The following is a 20,059-nucleotide window of genomic DNA, read 5'->3' as shown; positions in this document are numbered from 1 at the left end:
AGAGCTTGGCGTCGGCCTTTGCACCTGCCTGCAGTGGCCTTGCCAGCTCGGTCTACCTGGCTTGTGCATATTTATCTTTCAAGATTTGGCTTGACGCCATCTCTTCTCCATCTTCTAAGCATTCAAGGCTGAATTAAAATCCCTTCCTCTAAGCTCTCACAACCCTTGCTGACCACTGCTTTCAACTGGCCACATTTTACCCAACTGTTTCTACTTACATCACACCACTAGATGCTAACCTTAAAGGCTAGTTGACTTCCCCAAAATACCAGAATATTGGGATATCCATTAGTGAAGGGAGAGGAACCCTTGCTGATCAATAGTACCAAAGACAAGGCATCAGTAATTCTTGGTTCCTTGTCCCTTTTAACCAGTCTCCAAATAAGCCATTCTCGTTCCCAGTGACTTATTCAGTGTTACAAAAAATAATGAACTCCAAGTTTCTTTTGCATTCTTGCCTAGGTTTTTAGAGTGACTAGTTTAAAAATGTGGGACTTTCTGTCCATCCATCAACAGCACTTCTACAAAATCAGTTGGAGATTTTAACGTCCTCAAACGTCAATTTCTATATATATACTAAATGTTACTAGAATCCCAAGTGACATTTCTAATTGTAAAATAATATATATGTATATATTAATTGTAATATATATAGCAAAATTCAGAGGCAGCATAGATAGAGAGCTTAAGAACATAGGGATAAGAAGGTGGGGGAAGCCTTGGAGATGGTGAAGAATGGGTGTGATTTTGAGAGCAGGAACACTGGAGCAAGCAGGGGAGCACATGCAGACAGGTCAGAAGTCAGCCACACCATCCGGTCCCATTCGGAGCAGCATATAGGCCAGTTCCTTCCCTGGAACATTTGGCTTCGGGTAGAGCTGGATAAAGCTGCAGGGGTAATATAGTCACAGGCAGAGCTTGTGCAGGAAAATGTTTTATGCTAGATCAAGAAATCTGGCTTTATTTGGCAGGCAATGCGGAGCCATTGAAAACTGCAACAAAAGAATGGTATGTGCAAAGTGCTTTATAAGTCGTTTAATCCACTTTATAGTTGTCTAGTGCTTTGCAGATATGGATTACTGTCTATATGTCATTCTTTTGAATCCTCATCAAACCTTATCTGAGTAGTCTGGGTGTTCCCTACATCATAAAGAGGCAAAGGCTCGGAGGACTGCAGCGTTTCAACCAAAGTCTTGTAACTAGCAAGCATAGAACCCAGAGACTTGATTCTGGTCATTTCGGCTCCAAGTTTTCTGTTTTTTGTTTTGTTTTTACTATATGTAATGAGCCTTTAAGAAGAGGAATTAATGCCTTGATTGTGGCAAGCTGTAACATTATGTTGCATGGTGAAGGATACGCATAAAATAAAATGTTATCAGAGATTGCTATTTGAAGAAAAAGACAGGTGCTTAAGAAATAATGTGGTCTCAAATTAAGGTGAGTTTCATAAGGAATTAAAGGTTATTTACATCTTAATTTTAGTTCTATTTTTGTTTTTTCCCTTTTTTTATTAAAAATTTCTGCCTCCTCCCTGCCTCCCTTTCCCCCACTCCCCCACTCCCCACCTCCCTCCCCTTCCCTCTCCAGTCCGAAGAGCAGTCACATCACATTTATTTTACTTCTAATTCTCTCTCTCTGTCTGTCTCTCTCTCTCTCTCTCTCTGTGTGTGTGTGTGGTGTGCGTGTGTCTGTGTACATGTATGAATGCAGGTACTAGCAGAGTCTAGAAAAGGGCATCTGATATCACACAGCTGGGGTTACAGGTGTTAGTGAGTCTTTTATTATGGGTGCTGAGAACTAAACCCCAGTCCTTTTCAAGAGTAGTCCATGCTCTTCACCTTGAGCCATCTCTCCAGGACCCAGACTTTGTTTTGAGAATAAAAGAGATATCAAGAGGCAGTAGGTAGCCAAAGTATTGAGTCTCCTGCTAAGCTCAAATGTGGTTTGTGGAGAGGAGACCAGTAGTTTTCTGATCTCACAAAACGTTATTGGCTAAAATCTCTTTCATCACGCTCTAGGAAAGAGTCTCTACACAGAGCTATCTTGGGTGACTCGGGTCACATAGGACTTTAGGCAGGTCACCTGAGAGTGGCTTTGCATTTGATAGTTCATGTGCCATGAGGCACTGAAACCCGCTCACACTGCTTTAGAATCTGGAATTTCTGTTCCATCCAGTATGAGAGCTAACCCCCAGGGGTAGCTGCAGAGTACCTGAAATGTGGCTAGTCTGATATAAAACATGCGGTAAATGTAACCTTTTGTTTTGTATAAAAGAACTAAAGACAATAGCTCAATACATGGTTATATTTTATAACAGGTTGAAACAATAGTATTTTAGATATAACTTAAGCCAACTAAGTTATTAAAATTATTTGTATTTGAAATCTTGGGAGACTGCTCAGTGGTTAAGAGCATTTGTCTCTATTGCAGAATACCTGGGTTCAGTTGTCAGCACTCACATGTGGGATATCCCTTTACACTGTGTGAATATATGCCACTGTGATTGGTTTAATAAAGAAGCTGACTGGACAGTAGTTGAACAGGATAAGTTTAGGCAGGATAACCAAACTGAGAATGCTGGGAAGAAGAGGGATGGAGTCAGAGGAGATACCAGGAGACAGAGGAAGCAAGAGTTATAGAAAATGAGGTAGCACGCCTTGAGCCATGCGGCAGAAGGTAGATAAGAAATATGGGTTAGTTTAAAATGTAAGAGTTAGCTAGTAATAAGACTGAGCTATTGGCCGAGCATTTATAATTAATAATAAGACTCTCTTTTGGTTATCTGGGAAGTAGCTGCATAGATAGAAAAACTCTGCTTAAACCCACATGGTGGTTCACAATCTGTAACTCCAGTTCCAGTGGGTCTAATACACTCTTTTGGCTTCTGAGGGTATCCAGGATGCATGCGATACACAGACATACATGCAGACAATAACTCATACACATAAAGTAACAATGAATTGTAAAAAAATGTGTTTATTTCTTTCCATGTGTTTGCTAGAATTTTTGAAATTACCTATGGGGGTTTCACTATTTCTATTGGGCCATACTGTCCCAGAGTATAAGACTGTAGCTAGAACCAGAATATTCCAAGGCCTAATATATGTAATAGGTAATTTTATTTTATGGATGAGAAACAGGGGAATTTAGTAACTTTCTCAAAGTCACAGACAGAGTAGAACTAAACTTTCGCCTTATTGAGTTTGCCCAAAGTGATCACTGAGGCTCTCACGGCTCTGTACTGAGCAAGTCCCAAGAAGACATTATTTTTTCTATTGTCGAGCAAGACTTGAGAACTTGTGTATATCAACTCTTTGAATATCTGAAACAACCCCAGTAAATAGTTACTATCCATATTTGATACTGAATAAGCAAACCAAAGCTCAGAAAGGCTACATGGTTTGTCCAGTAAGAATTGGCTAGAACCCAGTCTCTAATCCAGCCTGAATTTACAGCTAATTCTTAGTACCATATCAGTTTATGAATTACATGTAAACACCTTTGGGGCCATTCTGAGGTTAAATTCTCTCAGACTGGCTTCTGGGAAATTGCCTTTTTCAAAATTATTCCAAGAGTCTTATTTGAATCCAAATTTGGGGCTAAGCATCCCATATGATGCTTTTCAGACACCATTTTCCTAGGTGTTCCATTCCCTAGTCTCTTTGGATAGCTAATGAAATTTAATTTTAATTTTATAACAACAGAAAAGAAGTGGGGCATGATGGTACATGCCTTTAGTCCCAGCGCTTGGGAATCAGAGGAAGGCAGATCTCTATGAGTTGGTTCTATCTGCTCTGCACAGTGAGTTCCAGGCCAGTCAACTGTATACTGAAAGATTCTGTCTCAAACAAACCAAGCTAACCAATCAAATCAATCGGCCCCAAACCCCATTATTTATCTCAAGTAGTTTCAGAAAGAGCTGGCCGTTCATCTCCACTGGACCCCTGCCCTCAGATCCCATCACTCAGCCCAGCACAGGGTGTGTAATGCTTCTATTGGGCAGAGGTAATCATAGATTTTAGAGATAAAACAGCCGGTCCTCTTGAAGACTTTCTTAGCTAGCATCTAAGCCTCTGAAGTTTGTGTCTATGTGGGGGGTGGAGGTGGGGCTCAGAAGTGGTAGATGTGAAGAAGGAACACCCAGAAGGAAATTCAGACTCTCAAAGAGTTTAGGGGTTTCTAGATGAGCGGGTGGGACTCCTGGCTGTGAATATAATAGACAAGAAGAGCCAAGCCGAGACGGGAGTTTGGTGGAGTGTGTGTGTGTGTGTGTGTGTGTGTGTGTGTGTGTTAGGGAAGGTTAGCAGCGCGCCTTCTGCAGCCTCCCTGAGGAGACAAACACTTGCTGTGTGGCAGCCCTCGCACTTGCAAGGAGATATAAAATTAGGGCCCAGGTTTCATGGCAACCCAAGTGGACACAATAGCAAACAAGAATAGTTGGAGAGTCAGAGGAGGCCAATGCCGAGTATGTCACAGCTAGCTGGCTCTCCTTCGGCCACCTTCTCCTTATTTAGCCGCGCTTCCGCTGCTGCCCCGAGTTCCCCGGGTCTGGAATCGACGTCACTTCACTGAACACAGTTCCAGACTTTAGAAAAACAAAATTCTGTATTGCCGCAGTGGCTTTCCTGGCCTTTCTCCCTCCGAAGAAGTTTAGTTCTGAGTTTTCCCGGTTTACTCTTGGAGTCTGTAGCTGTCAGCTGTGCCTGCTCCTTCTCAGTTTCTTCCGTTCTGGTGCAGGGTCTGCTGCTGAATAACGCAGGGTCTGTTTAAATGTGATTAAAGATTTCAGTGTTTGCTTTAGACCAATATTTACCAGTAAAACGCGGCCAATGTAAACGTGCAGGCTAGGTAGAAAATACTGGCCTCAATCAATCTCCCGGAACGCAGAGAGACAGACAGACAAGGATTTTAATGGGAATTTTGGGTTTTGGCAGGCCACTTCTGCCATTTTGGCCTTTTTTTTTTTTTCCAGATTCACATATATAATTGAAAACTGATTCAGAAACTACCCGGAAACGAAGAAAATCTAGATAATGCAACCTTACACTGTTCCAAAGTAGTCTTCTCATTGGCCAAGGCTAGGAGCTCATTATTTTTCCATAGCGTTTCTTCTGGCACTTGTCAACGATCCCGTTATCTGGTTTAAAAGGTCCGCTTGAATCAGGAACAAATTGAGCCGTTTGACACAGCAGTAGACTTAGAACACTGGGCATTTTTAAAATAGCAGCGCCCCAGTGTCGGGGCAGAAACAGAACGGCCATTTTGAGGTTGAGTCAGCTTAGCCGCATTCCAGCTTCAGTTTTGCAAACGTTTGCTTGATTTGGTTTATTCATTAGCTGAATTCACTGAATGAATGAGTTGTGGCTACACCCTGAAAGCATTCTAAGTAGTCCTAGTGCAGGTTAGGAACTACTTAGCCTAGCCAGTCAGTCAAACGGAAAGCCCTAGTTGGCACCTAATAGGCCAGATCTCGGGGGAATGTTGCAGAAGGACTAGAGGAGGGGGACGGTCCCAGCCCAGTCCTCTTCTTACACTGTGAACCTGTGAATGTCACGTCCCCATATGACACTTCTGTAGGAAGGAACACGGGTCTGAACTGAGGACCAATGAATGGTTCATCTCTAAGAAAGACCATTGAAATTGCTGACAGCAGACTTGAGGAGCACAGGGTAAACAGCAGGCACTTAATAAAAGTTTGCTGGCTAAACATTAGGCACTTAATAAAGCTTAACCATAGGCTGAGGTTGTTATATGCATTTTGAATGGAATAATTTGAAAAAAAAAACACACCCCAAACCTGATAATGTAGATTTATTACCATTAATTTACAAATGGCAGGCTGGTGGACAGGAAGTAGCAAATAGGACAGGAATGGATCACCTGGGTTTAAGGAGCCCACAGTGGATTACACTCGGGACAGCAAGAGCAGATGCTCCAGCGGACAAAAGCCTCAGTCCTTCCTGCCCTCAAGAACCATGTGACCTGGGATGGGCCCAGAAAGGAGCACAGAACAGAAATGATGAGGGCATAATAACAAACCAGGTAGAGGCACCCACAGGCAGAAGGGCAGGGCCCAAATGGGATGAAAACAGGAAACGGCTAGATGTGACATAGGACTTAGTGTGGAAGAAAAACAGGGCAGGGTCACAGTCTGAAATGAGCAGAGCTGGCTGGATCTGGAGGGGGACTGCAAGCTCCTGAATGGGGAGAGGTGTGAGGAGGAGAGCCCAGGGCAATCAGGACAGTGAATGTATTTAAGGGTGCTCTCAGTGGGAAATGGCTCAGGGAGCAGTTACAGAGAACCCCTCTGTAAAGACCTAGCCTAAGAGCCACACAGGGAAATAAAGGTGCTGAGGCCAGGATGAAAGGAAAACAGTTATGTTCTAAGCCATGCTTTGGAAGCTTAAAAAAAAATAGATCTTCATAAGCAACGGGACACAATGACAATTCTCACCCAGTTCTAAGCTGTGGAGTGGGACACAAGATGAGGGAGGTGGGTGCCGAGTGGAAAGATGTCTGGACCATGTGACATGGCCTGATTCCCATGTAGCCACAGGATTAGGGGTGGGTCTCCAGCGAAGGACAGAGCTTTGTCGTGGAGAGCCGCAGAGTAGTGCTGCACGCCTGGACAGGTTCACTGACTTCTGACTGGCTCCTGGGGGAATGTCAGCAGGGAATATTTACAGATGAGCTCAGCACCTCCGTGCTCTCTCCCCATTTCACCTGTGGTGGGGTGATTCCCAGCTCCTCGGGGCATGCGCTTAATGTGGGAGCTTGCTCTCTCCTCTCAATCTGTAAGCCACAGCGCCAGGGTTTCCCCGATGGAACAGATTCTTAAAGCCAAAATGGCTCTTGGAGGCCAACCATGTCTTACCAGACTCTTCCCTTCTCAGATGGTAAATTACCCGAGCCCAGAGAAGACAACTAAAATCCACAAAAGCCTCAGCCACTGTCTACAGTTCCCCCAGTGCTTGAGGATACTACCAGTAAAGATGACAGTCCCTACCGCTGGGGGATTTACAATCCCTAGAGACTATTTCAGGGAGACTGATTGTTTTCCTTGAGTGGAGTGCTCGCACGAGGTTTCCTGGAGGAAGGTGCATGTTGGCAGGGTTCTGCAGGAGTGTGACCAGGCGGCAAAAGATAGCGGAAAATGGTAAATGCGTTCTGAAAAGAGGAAATGACGTCTGTCGAAATTAAGAGAATCTGATACTCAGGGGAGCTTAGAGTTGCTGCAAGGCTTGACTAGCCTCGTGGCTAGAAAGGATGGTGAGAGAGCACCACTAGGCTTGATGGAGGTGGGACTGGGAAGATGGGAAAACAAACAAGCATGAAGAAGACATTTATCCGGTGTGAGGCTGTAAAGAGTTAATGTCAGAACCACAGATGTATCGAGTGTCATAACGGGAGGTGGGCATCTTTGTTTTTAGGTCTTTGGGCTAGCTATTGGTCTTTGGCAAATTCTCAGCTGCCATGTTAGTGTGAAAGCCCACAGGCAACACAGAAACATGTGGCTGGCTCCCGTAAAACTGTAAAACCCTCTTGCAGAAGCAGGCGGCTGACTGGGGGGACCCTGTTTGCTAAGCCTATTTCAGAGGGCTTGATGGCCTAAGGTTACTGTCCCACCTGGGGTTGCAGGGTCGCAGCCTCCGAAAGACTTTGGCACACTGAATCTGCAGTCACTCTCATCCAAGGTTTGTTAGCCTACAAAGTCGTTGGCAGAGGAGGAAAGACAGCAGAGTTCATGTTGTGCCCAGGCCGACCTCAACCTGAACAAGATTCGTGGGAGATGACCCAGGTGGACCAATGACATCAAAGTTCTTTCAAGAGCAAGGAGCGACACAGGAGAATTACAAGAGCTGGGGGGTCTCAGCGATGTGACGCAAGGAAGGTTTGATTTGCTGGCTTTGAAGACAGGAAGTGGCTAGCAGCTAGAGTGTGAGCAGCCTCTAGATGGAAACAACTAGAACACGAGTGCTCCCTCAGTCTCTAGGAAGGACAAAGCCTTGCCGAAACCTTGGCCTGTGATGTTTTAAGTCACCCTCACTGTGTGATGTTACCTCACTGACAGACAATGCACAGACTCCCTGGGCATTCTGAGGAGCCCAAACTGCCCAGAGTGAAGAGTGCATTTCTCCGCTGCCGCAGCTGTCATTTTGAGAAGATGTCCAGGCTAAGGACCGGAGACAGGGAAAGAAGGCCGTGTCCCTGGGCGTTCAGCGTGAGAGACCCTCCTCAAAGGAAAGATTCCATGGACCCCACAGTCTAAGAGGCTCTCGGGTGCTGCGCTCCACAGACAGTTCTCCTAGGGCTTCCCAGGCCTCAGTCTAAGGATTCACGCCTAAGGAAGGAGGGAGGGGCTCTGGGTGTGAGGGGGAAGAGCAAAGTCACAGCGCACACTCCCTGCACAAAGCTCCGAGTGGAGGCCAGCTGCCAGTAACCAGTCCTCACTCTCCATCCCTCTCGCAGTAAGCCTCTCGCCCCACCCGGCCATACCACAGCATCATTTGCTTCACGGGTGACGTCATGGGCTACTTTTGAGTATGTTGGAGAGGAATGAGAAGCTGGTCCCATTGATGCTTGCCAAGCACAGCAGCAGGCGGATGTGAGCACGTGCCGCATATACCTTAACTTAGGGACTGGCTTCTGAGGCGGTAGCTGCTGCTGCTACTGCTGCCATCACACTGTGGAGGTCACCAGGGTCAACGGTCTTGTCTGGAACTTCTCTCAAGCTATCTGCGAAGGCTGCGGGCAGACACTGTGCTTTCTAATCTCCTGGGAACACTGAAAACCTCCTAAAATCAAAGACCTCCCCCAAACACCTAACGCGGGACTTTTTCCTACATCAACAAAAGCCGCTAATAGTTATTAGATGAAAACAAGGCACACGGAAGCTGGATCTCATAGCTGGGATAATTTGACAAATTCATAATTTATCAAACATGTATGCTTGCATCACCTCAAATCATTTGGGAAACTGTGCTCTGAGGTGAGTCCTTGCAAGCCCACTTTGCTGATAAAAATAACGCATTTTACAGGCTGAAAAGTCCACAGAGGTACAATTGTACAGTTCATCCAAGGGAAAACTGAGTCTTGAGCCCACAGGTCTTTGGTCTTTCTGGATGGAAGTCATCACGCCTCTCTCTTCTTTCTGTCTCACTTCTGGAAACTTCAATATCTTCTCCATACTAAATTAGCACCATCTAAAGGTCTAGCGACTAAAACAAGATAACAGTTCAACAGAGGATACAGGCATGCCAATCTGATGACGAAATGTGATGAAGCATTATTATTTACAGCTGTTGAACACCTACTCCGACAAGCATGATCCTAAGAACGTCAGACTTTCCTATGTTTAACAGCTCCCAAAGTAGATGCTGTCTTCCTCATTTTACAGCCAGGGGAACTTTTGATTCATAAAGTGTCCAGTATGAATAATCAATAATCTCATTTTCTCTTGATCCCAGAGCTTGGTACCTTGCTATATGCACTAAGGTCTACACCAGCATAAGGGAACGATGATTGACAGCTCAGGACTACTAAAGCGGGTGTTCCCTTGAAGGTAGGATATTTGCAAATACTGCTGCCACACACAGAAATGTCCTGGTCATATGAAGATGTTCTCTGAAGCTGATCTTTGATCTAATACTTGAATATTAAAAATGGAGTGGCTTAGACATATTCCAGTCATAAGATTTTTCTTGAAAGAGTTGGATGCGAAACATCAGCCAGGAATGCCACAAGGAAGAACCCTCAAGCCTGGCTCTTAAGGAGGCCTAGCTCCTGCATTGGTACCGAAAGTGCCAGGCTGAATTCTGTCCTAGAAAAAGGGCTCTCACATGGGAGTTGGGACAGCTGGGTCTCACTCCCAGCTGTATCATCAGCTCACACAGGAACCTTGTGAGTTTTAGCAGGGACTGCTTTTCAGCTGTGAATTCTGGATGTGCCGTCAGGCAATTCGCAGGAGTCTCCCAGTTCTGAAGATCCAATATTCTCTCACTCATCTAAGGAACGCAACAAAGAACCTGGCTCGCCCAGAAGATTGCGGCGGAGAGAGGAGGTCAGCTCAGCTCACTGAAAGCTCTGCCACCTAGGGCCCTTCCACCCCCTGAAACCTGTGTGTGCCCAGTCATCACGTGGTATGTGTTCTGGCCTGCTCTCTGTCAGTAGTCTGGGAAGGTAACACTAGATAATAAAATTGTCCAACACTGGGGAACCTTGGCCATTTCTCCGGAAGACACTGTCAGAGACTTGAACATCAGCCACCCTAAATGGCTGCTTGACGCTGGGGTGCTGTTATTAACATTATGAATTACAGGAACCGACACTATTTATTAGGATAATTCTATGTATAGCGTGGTGTGCCATGAGGGAGGCCTTTTCCCTCCTCTCAATTACATGCTCCTCCTGGCAAATCTAAGGTTGTAATTATCCCCTTTCTCCAAAGAACCTGTGGCTACAGGAGGCTAACTCTCCTGAAGTCACCCAGCCTCAGGAGTACGGAAGGGCCTGTTTTCCTACTCAGGCCTGTGGGACCTGAAAGGCACAGTCCCTTCGCACCCTCTAAGCTCCCGTGGTGCCTTGCGGTGTGGTGCCCTGCACGTGGATCTGCTCTGAACATCTGACAAGATGCACAGCCAAGAGGGCTCATGTTTATTCTTAACCATACAATTTGCAAAGTTGCTTGCTCACCTCACGTCATCTGAGTCTCCGAGCAGCCTGGAGGGTAAGACTGAGTACAAACTCAGTGTCACAGAGGAAGAAATACCGTCTAGGGAGGTTATAAGAACATAGAGGCCTTAAAAAACCCCTTCACTATACAAGTCACGCAACTGTCTAAATTTCCAACCACCCAGAGACATCATTTTCCTGAACGCTTCGTCTCGCGTCTTTAAGGACACACAGCTATTTATTGCAAGCCGGCTAGCAGAGAACCTTCCCAGACAGATGTTACAGACCAGCAGCTGTTGTTTCCTTAAAACTTCTCCCGGGACGATGTGTACAAGATTTCCAAACAAGAACGGTGTGATGAACCCTGGTCCTGCGTCTTCAGGATGTTTTCGTCCTCTAAATGACAGCGCACACTGAACCCTTTCTTGTGTTGGAGGCTGGTATGCGAACTGTGGTGACCTTTGTGCCATCTTTTCTGTCTGTAGAGTCTTAGGGTTTATAGTATAGAGGAGAGTATATCATGTGGAGCTTGCTTACAATGTTTGACAGGTTAGGTGAAGTAAACATAATTAAATATTTTCATTGAATATTAGCCCTCTATGAGATTGTGTTAAATAAGGACATTTTCATGGAAGTGCAGACTGCATTTTGAGTATATTTCCCCCTTCTCCTCCATTGTCCTGCTTCTCCACACTCGCCTCCTGTTGGTCGTCTTTGCTCTTACATAGATGCACTTTTATTTGAATGTTGAAAAATACATGCATGAATTTTGGGTCTGTATGACACTTAGGAACCACCTATGAGAGAAAATACATAGTATTTGATTTCTAAGACTGGCTTAGTGCAGTTAGTATTATCTCCGGTTACATCTGCGTCTTGGCAAACACCATAATTTTATGCTTTAAAAAGCTGAAAAAATTCCATTGTGTATTTGCAGCAAAGTTCCTTTATTCACTTCTCTGTTGATGGAGGCCTAGGTTGTTTCCATGACGGAGCTGTTGTGAGCAGTGCTACAGTAAACACTGATGGACCAGTGTCTCTGGGATGTGCTCCCTTGGAGTCTTTTGGGTAAACAGCCATGAGCAGCCCGACTCAATCATAAGTCAGACCTAGTTTTCGGTTTTTGAGGAATTGCCATAGTGACGTCCATGGTGCCTGGCTTAGTTTACATCTGTGATCAGCAGTCTATAAAAGTCCCTAAATCCTTGCCAGAGTGATTGTTCTTGCTATTGTGACTGCGGTGCGTGCCCCGAGTCTGGCCGAGGAGGGTGTTGTTGGATCACCTGGAACTGTAGTTATAGACAACTGTGAACCAGTTGTGTGGGTGCTGGGAATCTAACCTGTGTCCTCTGAAAGAGTGGCCAGGGCTCTTAATATCTGAGCTTCTCTTGGCCCCACCAATGCAGTTTTAAATCCCAATTCTCCAATGGCTAGGGTATTTCCATGTCTTTTTTTTATCATTTGTTTTACATCTATCATGTGTTCACTGAACCAGTTATGGACTGGGTGGTTTAATGCCCTGTTTCATGATTTTGTCTTTTATATATTCTAGATAGAAATCCTGTGTCAGATGTGCATCTAACAAATATTTTCTCTCTTAAGGGGCTAATCTTTTTCATTCCAATATTCCCTTGCCATGTAGAGGCTTTTAAATTTTATAAGATCCCTTTTATCTACTTGAAATTATCTCCTGAGCAATATATCTTGGAGTGTTTTCTCTATTTTCCTTCTAACAGTTGGAGTTTCAGGTCTTTCATTAATATCTTTCATTCACTTGGAGTTGATTTTTGTGCAGGGTGCGAGATATTGACAATTTCATTTTTTTTTTTTACAGGATATCCAGTTTGGGCAGCTTTATCTGAAGAGGCCATCTTTTCTCCAAAGTACATTTTTGGCATCCTTTTCAGAAATCCTGTGTGTGTAGTTGTCTGTGTTTGTGTATGGTCCACTCTGTTCCATCCATGTACATGTTTTTGTGCCAGCATCATGCCCTACTATTATCGATATGTAGTAAAACTTGAAATCAGGTATAGTGACACCCCCAGAAGTAGGTTTTTTTGTCTCAAGATTTCTTTGGTAGTCTCTAACACAAATTACTTATTATTGAAATTTATGACATGACAGGGTAATGATACAAATTACTCTGACATGATATTTAAGATGGTTTTCTGTCTCTGCAAAGACTGTTACTGGTGTTTGATGGGTGTTTTACTGCACCTGAACATTGTTTTATAGAAGATGGCTGTTTTCACAATGCAAATTCTTTTACTCCCTGCGTATGGAAGATATTTCCATCTTCTACTGTGTTCCTCAGTTTCTTTCTTCAGCATTTTAAAGTTTCCAATGTAGCAGTCTTTCACTTCCTTGGTTATGCCATTGGAAGGTTTTATTTATTTTTGAAGTCATGTGATTGGGATCATTTCCACGACTTCTTTCCCAGCATGTTTGTTGTTAGTGTAAAGAAAGTCTACTGATTTTCATTTCTTAATTTTATATCCTGCCATTTTTTGAAAGTATTTGTCCGACCTGTCTTTGGCATCTTCTTGTATGGCATCCTATGATTTGGAAAGGATGGTACTTTGACCTTTTCTTTCTATCCGTAACTCTTACTTTCTTCTCATGCCTGACAGCTCTAGCTAAAACTTCAAACCCCATTTGAACAAGAGTGAAGGAAGTGGACACCCTAGTTTTATTCCCAATATGGTAAGAATGCTGTGAAATTTCCCCATATATGATGTTAGCACAGTTTTGCAGTATATAGTCTTTATTATGTTGAGATATGTTTCTTCTATTCATAGTCTGTTTAGGGCTTTTATCATGAAGAGAAGTTGGCTTTATCAAAAGACCTTTCTGCATCTATTGAAATGATAGCATGATTTATATCCCCGAGTCCATTTATTACATTTATTAATGCAATTTATTACATTTATTATTATTCCTATGTTGAACCATTACTACATCTCTGGAATGAAGCTAACTTGATCATGGTAAATAATTTTTTATGCTCTCCTGAATTTATTTTACAAGTATTTTCTTGGATATTTTGTACCTGTATTCACTAGGGACTGTGGTCTGTAATTTTCTCTTGTTGTCCCATTATCTAATTTTGATATTAGGGTTATTCTGGGTTCTCAAAAACTATTTGGGCGTGTTCCTCCCTCCCCTAATTTAGGGAATAGTATGAGGAGTATTGGTGTCAGTTCCCCTTTGAAAGTCTGATAGCATTTCAGTGGTGAATTCATCTGGGCCTGGACTTTGAGTTCAGAAATTAAAAATGGTTTCAATATTATTGAAAATATAGATCTATTTTTTTATTTCATCATCACTTAATTTTTTTCAGGGCATGTGCCTCTAGGATTCATATATTGCTACAAATCTGTTATATGCTTGTTGTTTGTGTTCTTAAACTCTAACCATTTTCATATGTGAAGGAGCAGTGATGGCACAGTGTGCACTAAGATGTTACTCACTAGTTCTGAGCAAGGCAGAGTCAAGGAATAAAGCAGAGTGAAACTTGGGATTAGTATTGATGGATAGAAGAAAGTCAAGGAGGGAGAAGGAAATAGAAGTGGGAAACACTGGGGTTGGGGAGAAGAGAAGCTTGCCTTTCTGACTGAATGTAGAATGGAGAGGAAGAGGTAAAGAATTATGATCTGATCAGGTAGTCCACAGATCCCAGGCCTCGGGGAATGGAGACATATGGAGAGAAAAAGGTAAAGAAACATGATCAGATAGACAACAGATTCCATGTGTCGGGGAACGGAGAAACAGAGATTTCATAAACCACTCTGGTGTATGCTTTTTGGGAAAGACCATTAAAAGGATTTTTTTTTTTAAAAAAAAGAATAGAGTTTTAAAAAGAAAGACAAGTGAAAGAAAGAGAAACATAGACAGACAGACAGACACACACACACAGATAGAAACAGGCAGACTAGAGCAGGACTGAGCTGGCCTGCCAACTGATGCTGGGTTAGATAAATAAGGAATAAACACACATGCAGGGGAAGAGCTGGATGGAGTAGACTGCGTCTGAAGTCTTGCTGGATTGCTCAATGTAGTCTATCTTTTATGATGCTCCTTTAGGGGCTCCCAAGTTCCTGTTACACTCCTGGACAGCCAGGTCACAGATACTGGCCATACTTTTGGGAAATTCTTTAGGATTTGTGGTGAAAATGCTGTTCTTGCCTCTAGAGGTCCTCTGCAAGGTCAAGTATTGTCCTGAATGCTTGTCCCACCAGTGGACAGTCCTTCAGGAACCAGGTCGTAGACGTGCTGGCCTGTCCTCGGGGCAGTTCTCCAGGGTTCCAATTACAAATGCTGTTTTCATCCCTAGATGTTGTGAGGCCAGGTCACAAAGGCTAGTCTCATCTTCACAGATCAGGCTGCAAAGGTTGACCCTATCCTAGTACAGTGCTTTTTCTGGTCCATAATTTGGAATCTGAGTCTATGTTTCCCCACAGAGTTTGGATCTGACCAATTCCCAGCTTACTGAACACTGTGGTTTCAATTCAGTATTTCCCCTGAAGTCTAGAGGTATTTTGCCAGCCAGGTTCCAGCAGAAAGGCCCATGACACTTGCTCTGAGTTTCCAACAGTACAGGTCACAGAGGTCTAGGACCCCCCCCTTGAGCCGCTGACTCAGCAGGAGACTTCTAAAAGTGGTACCTGGTTGTCATTCTAGCTTACTGCCAAGAGGGCAGGCTCTTGGTAGTGGTTCTCCCTCCCTCTGCAGCAGGTGTGATATTTTTCCTCCCATCATCTGTCTTCTGTTGTTCTCTTCAAAACATCTGTAACTGAGCTGATTTTCTGAGGTTTTGAGTTCTAAGTGTGGTTCCGATACTTCTCCCTGGAAGGGGGCTCCCCAGACCATCCAGTCCTTACATACTCGGTTTGACCTTGTTCTGCAAGTTTCCTGTCCTACTTTGAGGATGACAGATTTTTCAGTTGTTACCCGTCTCATCTGATAACTGTCACCCTGCTTTCCTGGCTGTGCCTGCAGGTCATCCGACATCTCGGATCCTCCATCAGTGCAACTTTTAACCAAGTTTTATATGTGACAGAAATTTATCAGTGCCCTCTACTTTCTACCCAATGAAAGCACATGTAAAATGATAGTGCCTATAACTTTTCATCTACCTGCCTCAAGACTGGGCATCTCCCGTTAGAGAACATGGCAACTATTTGAGAGGGGCTAAATCGATCAACATAATTGCCATGTGTGATAACAGGGACCAGGCAAAGCATAAGTGTGTGGCAGAAGAAGCCATATTCTAAAGCAAGTGGCAAAAAAAATATGCTTCAATTTTTGGAAAGTTCTGAAGAGGCAAAACCTGAGCTGTGACGTTGAAAGTCAAGCTAGCGATTAACTTGGCCAGGTTAGTAAACACAAAAGTAATCAGGGTTACTCTGGGGCAGGCCACAATCCAGCTGTTGGTGGAGCTACTGACCATGTGATTATGCTTGTTTTACAAAACTCATTGACCTCTTGACTGTGATTCGTGTGGTTTTCTCTCGGCATGTTTGCTATGTTTTGACGACGATTTGAGTATGCCAAAAGAGTTCATGTCACCAACTGAGACTTAGAAAGAGGTAGTGAAGTCACTGAGGGTACTGTCCTCGGAAGGAGTCACTGAAGGTGTCTAAGGGCCCTGGTTAGTTCTCCAGAAAGCTGTTATAATGGATCAGTTCTTCCTACCACGATTACCTTTGTTTTGATATAATGTAACAGGAGACCATTGCTGGAGATGGTGTCACGCTGCTTGAAGTTCCTACCTTCAAAAGTGTAAGCTAAATAAAAAAAGGCTACTTCCCACTAACCAGCTGAGCAACGGCAAACAGACTAGGATAGTGTTATATTTCAATAGAAGGAGACCAAAGACTGATTCCTTGGGCTTTCACACTCGTTACTAGCACATCGAGGTTGTTCTCTTGCACCTGCCATTGCCTTTCTGAGCTTACTAATGAAGCATATGCCATCCCTAATTTTGAAATTTCCTACTAAATTTCAAATATGTCATCTGTCCAATTTTTCTTATTATTCTTGACTGCTGAAGATAACAACGTAGTTCAAAGAGGATGTCCTGTCATCTACGGTGTGAGTGTCCTCAAGTAAACATCACTCAATTTGACTTTGAGTATCTCTACCTACAAACCTGCGGCAGTATTAAATGAAATAAGATGGCCGAAGGCCAACAGAATGTCTAGCATAAACATCTTCTTGGGCCTTAGTATGAATTTATTCTTCCAACACTTTCTTTCCACATTTGCCCAGCCATTACCTAGCATGAATTCCGCTATATTTTAACAGTAACTAAAAAAACAGACACTCAAGACACACACAGCAATGTGATTGCTTGAACTGATGTATGTGTTTTGGTATCAAGCTGACAAAGGGAGGGGAACTTGTGATAGCTAATTGTGATAGTTAACTTGATTAGGTTAAGAACTGCCTGGTACAAATGGATGGATCTAGAAAGCATCATTTTGAGTGAGGTAACCCAGACCCAGAAAGACAAATATCACATGTACTCACTTACAAGTGCCTTTTAGACATAAAGCAAAGAAAACCAGCCTACAATTCATAATCCCAGAAAACCTAGACAATAATGAGGACTCTATGAGAGATATACATGGATCTAAACAACATGGGAAGTAAAAAAAGACAAGATCTCCTGAGTAAATTTGGAACATGGGGACCATGGGAGAGGGTTCAAGGGAAGGAACGAGGCAGGGAGGGAAGTGGAGAAAAATATATAGCTCAATAAAATCAATTAAAAAAAAACAGAACTGCCTGGTAGATTGGCAAAGCACAGTCCAGGAAGTGTCTGTATTCTTGAGGGCTCAGACCCAGTCAGTGGATGGCATTACTGGGAGATGGGACCAGGTTAAAGGAAGCAACCAGTGACAGCATGTCCTTGGGGCAATCTCACGCTCTAGTCCCTTCTTGACTTTCCTGTATCTCTGATTCCCATCCACTGTGATGTAAATAGCATCCTACACTGCTCCTCTTGTCACGATGACAAGTGTGTGGGGCCAAGCAGCCTCAGAATGAACTCTGCAAAACTATGACCTAAAAGAGCAGGTTGTGTCAGTGTTTTGTCAGAAGTACACAAAATTTCTACAAAGACACCCCCCAATTCAAGAAGTTTTGAGAACCCCTGTCATTTCCACACTTCCCTTTCTCCTTCCACAGCCGGAAAGCTCCAAGGACTTGTGGACCAGCCTTTCTCACAGATGCACTCCTGTAAGCTCTCGGCAGGACCTGACACACAGTTTCGACATCTGCCCACTGTTTCTCAACAGTTACTATCAAAACATTTACAGTGTTCACAAACTTCCACCCCCACTCCAGACTTCTCACTTTATCCAAGGAAAGATGTCCTTGAGAAGGCAAAGGGCCTTCTGAATCCTGTCTATGCCCCTGTTCATGCCTGACAGGGGGCCTTTTGCATTCAGATTTCCCCAGGCTCCTCCAGTTTCTATTCTGCCTTCACTTACTGCTAATGTAGCCTCCCCTATTTATCCCACTGTTCTTTGGCCTGGCTCCTTGACCTGCAGACACAGTTACGCTCTGCTCATCCAGCACAACCTAAAAGTTTTCCTGTAGGCCCTGCTTCCTTAATATTCCATCCTTCTCCATTTATTGCCACCCTCAAGGCAAGCTATGTGAAGTTCTTCTTGTACTTCCTTGCTAGTGCCTCATTCAAATATTTGTAAACTTGCCTATGCTCTCGATATTCAATTGCAGCTTGCTCTTCTCCACCTGCCCCCAGTCTAACTTAAATGAACTGTATCTCTCCACTCTACTCTCCTATCTGGCAATGGGATCATCATTTAGACGTCTCCACACCTGTGGACTTTATCTGTTGTCAAAGTGCCAAAATGTCTATATTTCTAACCAAGATCTGCATCTCATCTCACAGTTGTTCTACAAACTCACGACAAGACATATTGTAGGAAAGAAGCTCTTCATTCCTAGGAAACAGCACACCAGTTTCCAAAATCGTCCATTCTGCTACCTCACCAGTAGCAAGCAAGCGTTTACTTTCTGCATTTTCTTTTATGTGAAACAAAGGACTGAACATCATGACTTCTCTGTCTACAAAATTCTATCATGCATTGTTTAGAAGGGATAATCATCATCTCCTTTGCTGATGGTCCACCCCTCTCCTGTCTTCTATGTTTTTATTGACCGCTCATGTTCTAAGTGTGACATTACGTTCACTTCTTCGAGCAGTTTTTCCTGGACAATGTTTTCTGGGTCTCCTTGTGAAATCCTTGTAGATATTCAAGGGCTGTGGCTGGATTCAAACTCAATTTTTCCTTCATTGCCATTGATGTGGGATTCCCTCTGTATGCTATGAATATGTTTCATTACCATTAGTTATTAAAGAAGCTGTTTTGGCGAATGGCTTAGTAGAGTAAAGCCAAGTGGGAAATCCGAACAGAATATAGAGAGAAAGTAGGCAGAGTCAGGGAGATGCCATTTAGCTGCCGAAGGAGAAAGACACCAACTCCAGCCAGAACCTTACTGGTAGGCCACAGCCTTATGGTAATACCCAGATTAATAGAAATGTGTTGAATTAAAATGTAAGAGTTACTTAGTAAGAAGCCAAACAGTGTTGTAATTAATATAGTTTCTGTTCGGATCTGAACAGTTGGGAAGCGAATGATCAGTCTCTGCTTATAGCCGTGACTAGACACCGACTCTTTCTACTCAAAGGACAAGAACATTGTGTACCTCTGCTGTGACCCTCCATCATGATCTAGGCTGACTTAAAATGACTTTGTTTGACCTGAGGGCAGGAATTGTGTCACCTTTGCACCTAGAAGGGCATCCCTAGAAGACTGCAATAGATAGACCACAAAGGAATGGATTAGAACATAGCATTGTGCTTGCACAAAGTTTTAAATTGCTGTAGGTGGGCCCGGTGGGTATAAATACATGCTATGTGAACTTGACTATGAATTCCGTTCCAGGATTCCATGGTGAAAGGAGAAAACTAACTTTAAAAGATGTGTTTTCTGAGCTCGACAAGGATGCTGTGGCACATGCATGACCATACTTTCACACATACATCTTGCACACACCTACAATAATGATAAGTAAAGGAAGTGCATCCTTAATGAATTGTCAGATAAATACATTTTCTAGCAGGAACTCCGGGAAACATCTATGAGAATTGAAGCCCCTCGCCAAGCCATGCATAGTGGCTGCTGCTTTCCAGTCAGATTTGGTTCCAGAGAAGCTTCACAGGGGCTGTTGACATCATGCCCAGTCCCACTATGGGTCATTTTCTTCTAAAATACACAGTTGTTGTATTTAATAAAAAAGCAAACAAACAAAACTCAGGATGTCCAACTGCATTTAAATTTCAGATAAATAGTAT

At 43.5% G+C, this 20,059-nt stretch overlaps 1 protein-coding gene across 4 annotated transcripts in view; it reads right to left on the bottom strand.

Annotated features, from left to right (window-relative positions):
* Window positions 1-20,059, bottom strand: part of Pde4b (phosphodiesterase 4B) — a 526,974-nt gene that overhangs the window by 47,975 nt on the left and 458,940 nt on the right. Inside the window, exon 8 of one of the 4 annotated variants that reach the window (XM_075946591.1) lies at window positions 4,299-4,762. The exons of the other annotated variants lie outside the window; for them this stretch is intronic. Within the exon in view, the coding sequence (XP_075802706.1) occupies window positions 4,566-4,762 (197 nt within the window). The 3' untranslated portion in view covers window positions 4,299-4,565. Of the gene's footprint in view, window positions 1-4,298; window positions 4,763-20,059 lie in introns of those variants that run through there. 4 annotated transcript variants of the gene reach the window in all.

This window comes from Microtus pennsylvanicus, chromosome 13 (assembly GCF_037038515.1).
Source record: "Microtus pennsylvanicus isolate mMicPen1 chromosome 13, mMicPen1.hap1, whole genome shotgun sequence".
NCBI lineage: Eukaryota > Metazoa > Chordata > Mammalia > Rodentia > Cricetidae > Microtus > Microtus pennsylvanicus.
Note: the sequence above shows the minus strand (reverse complement) of the source record. Positions and strands in the feature narration are given on the sequence as shown.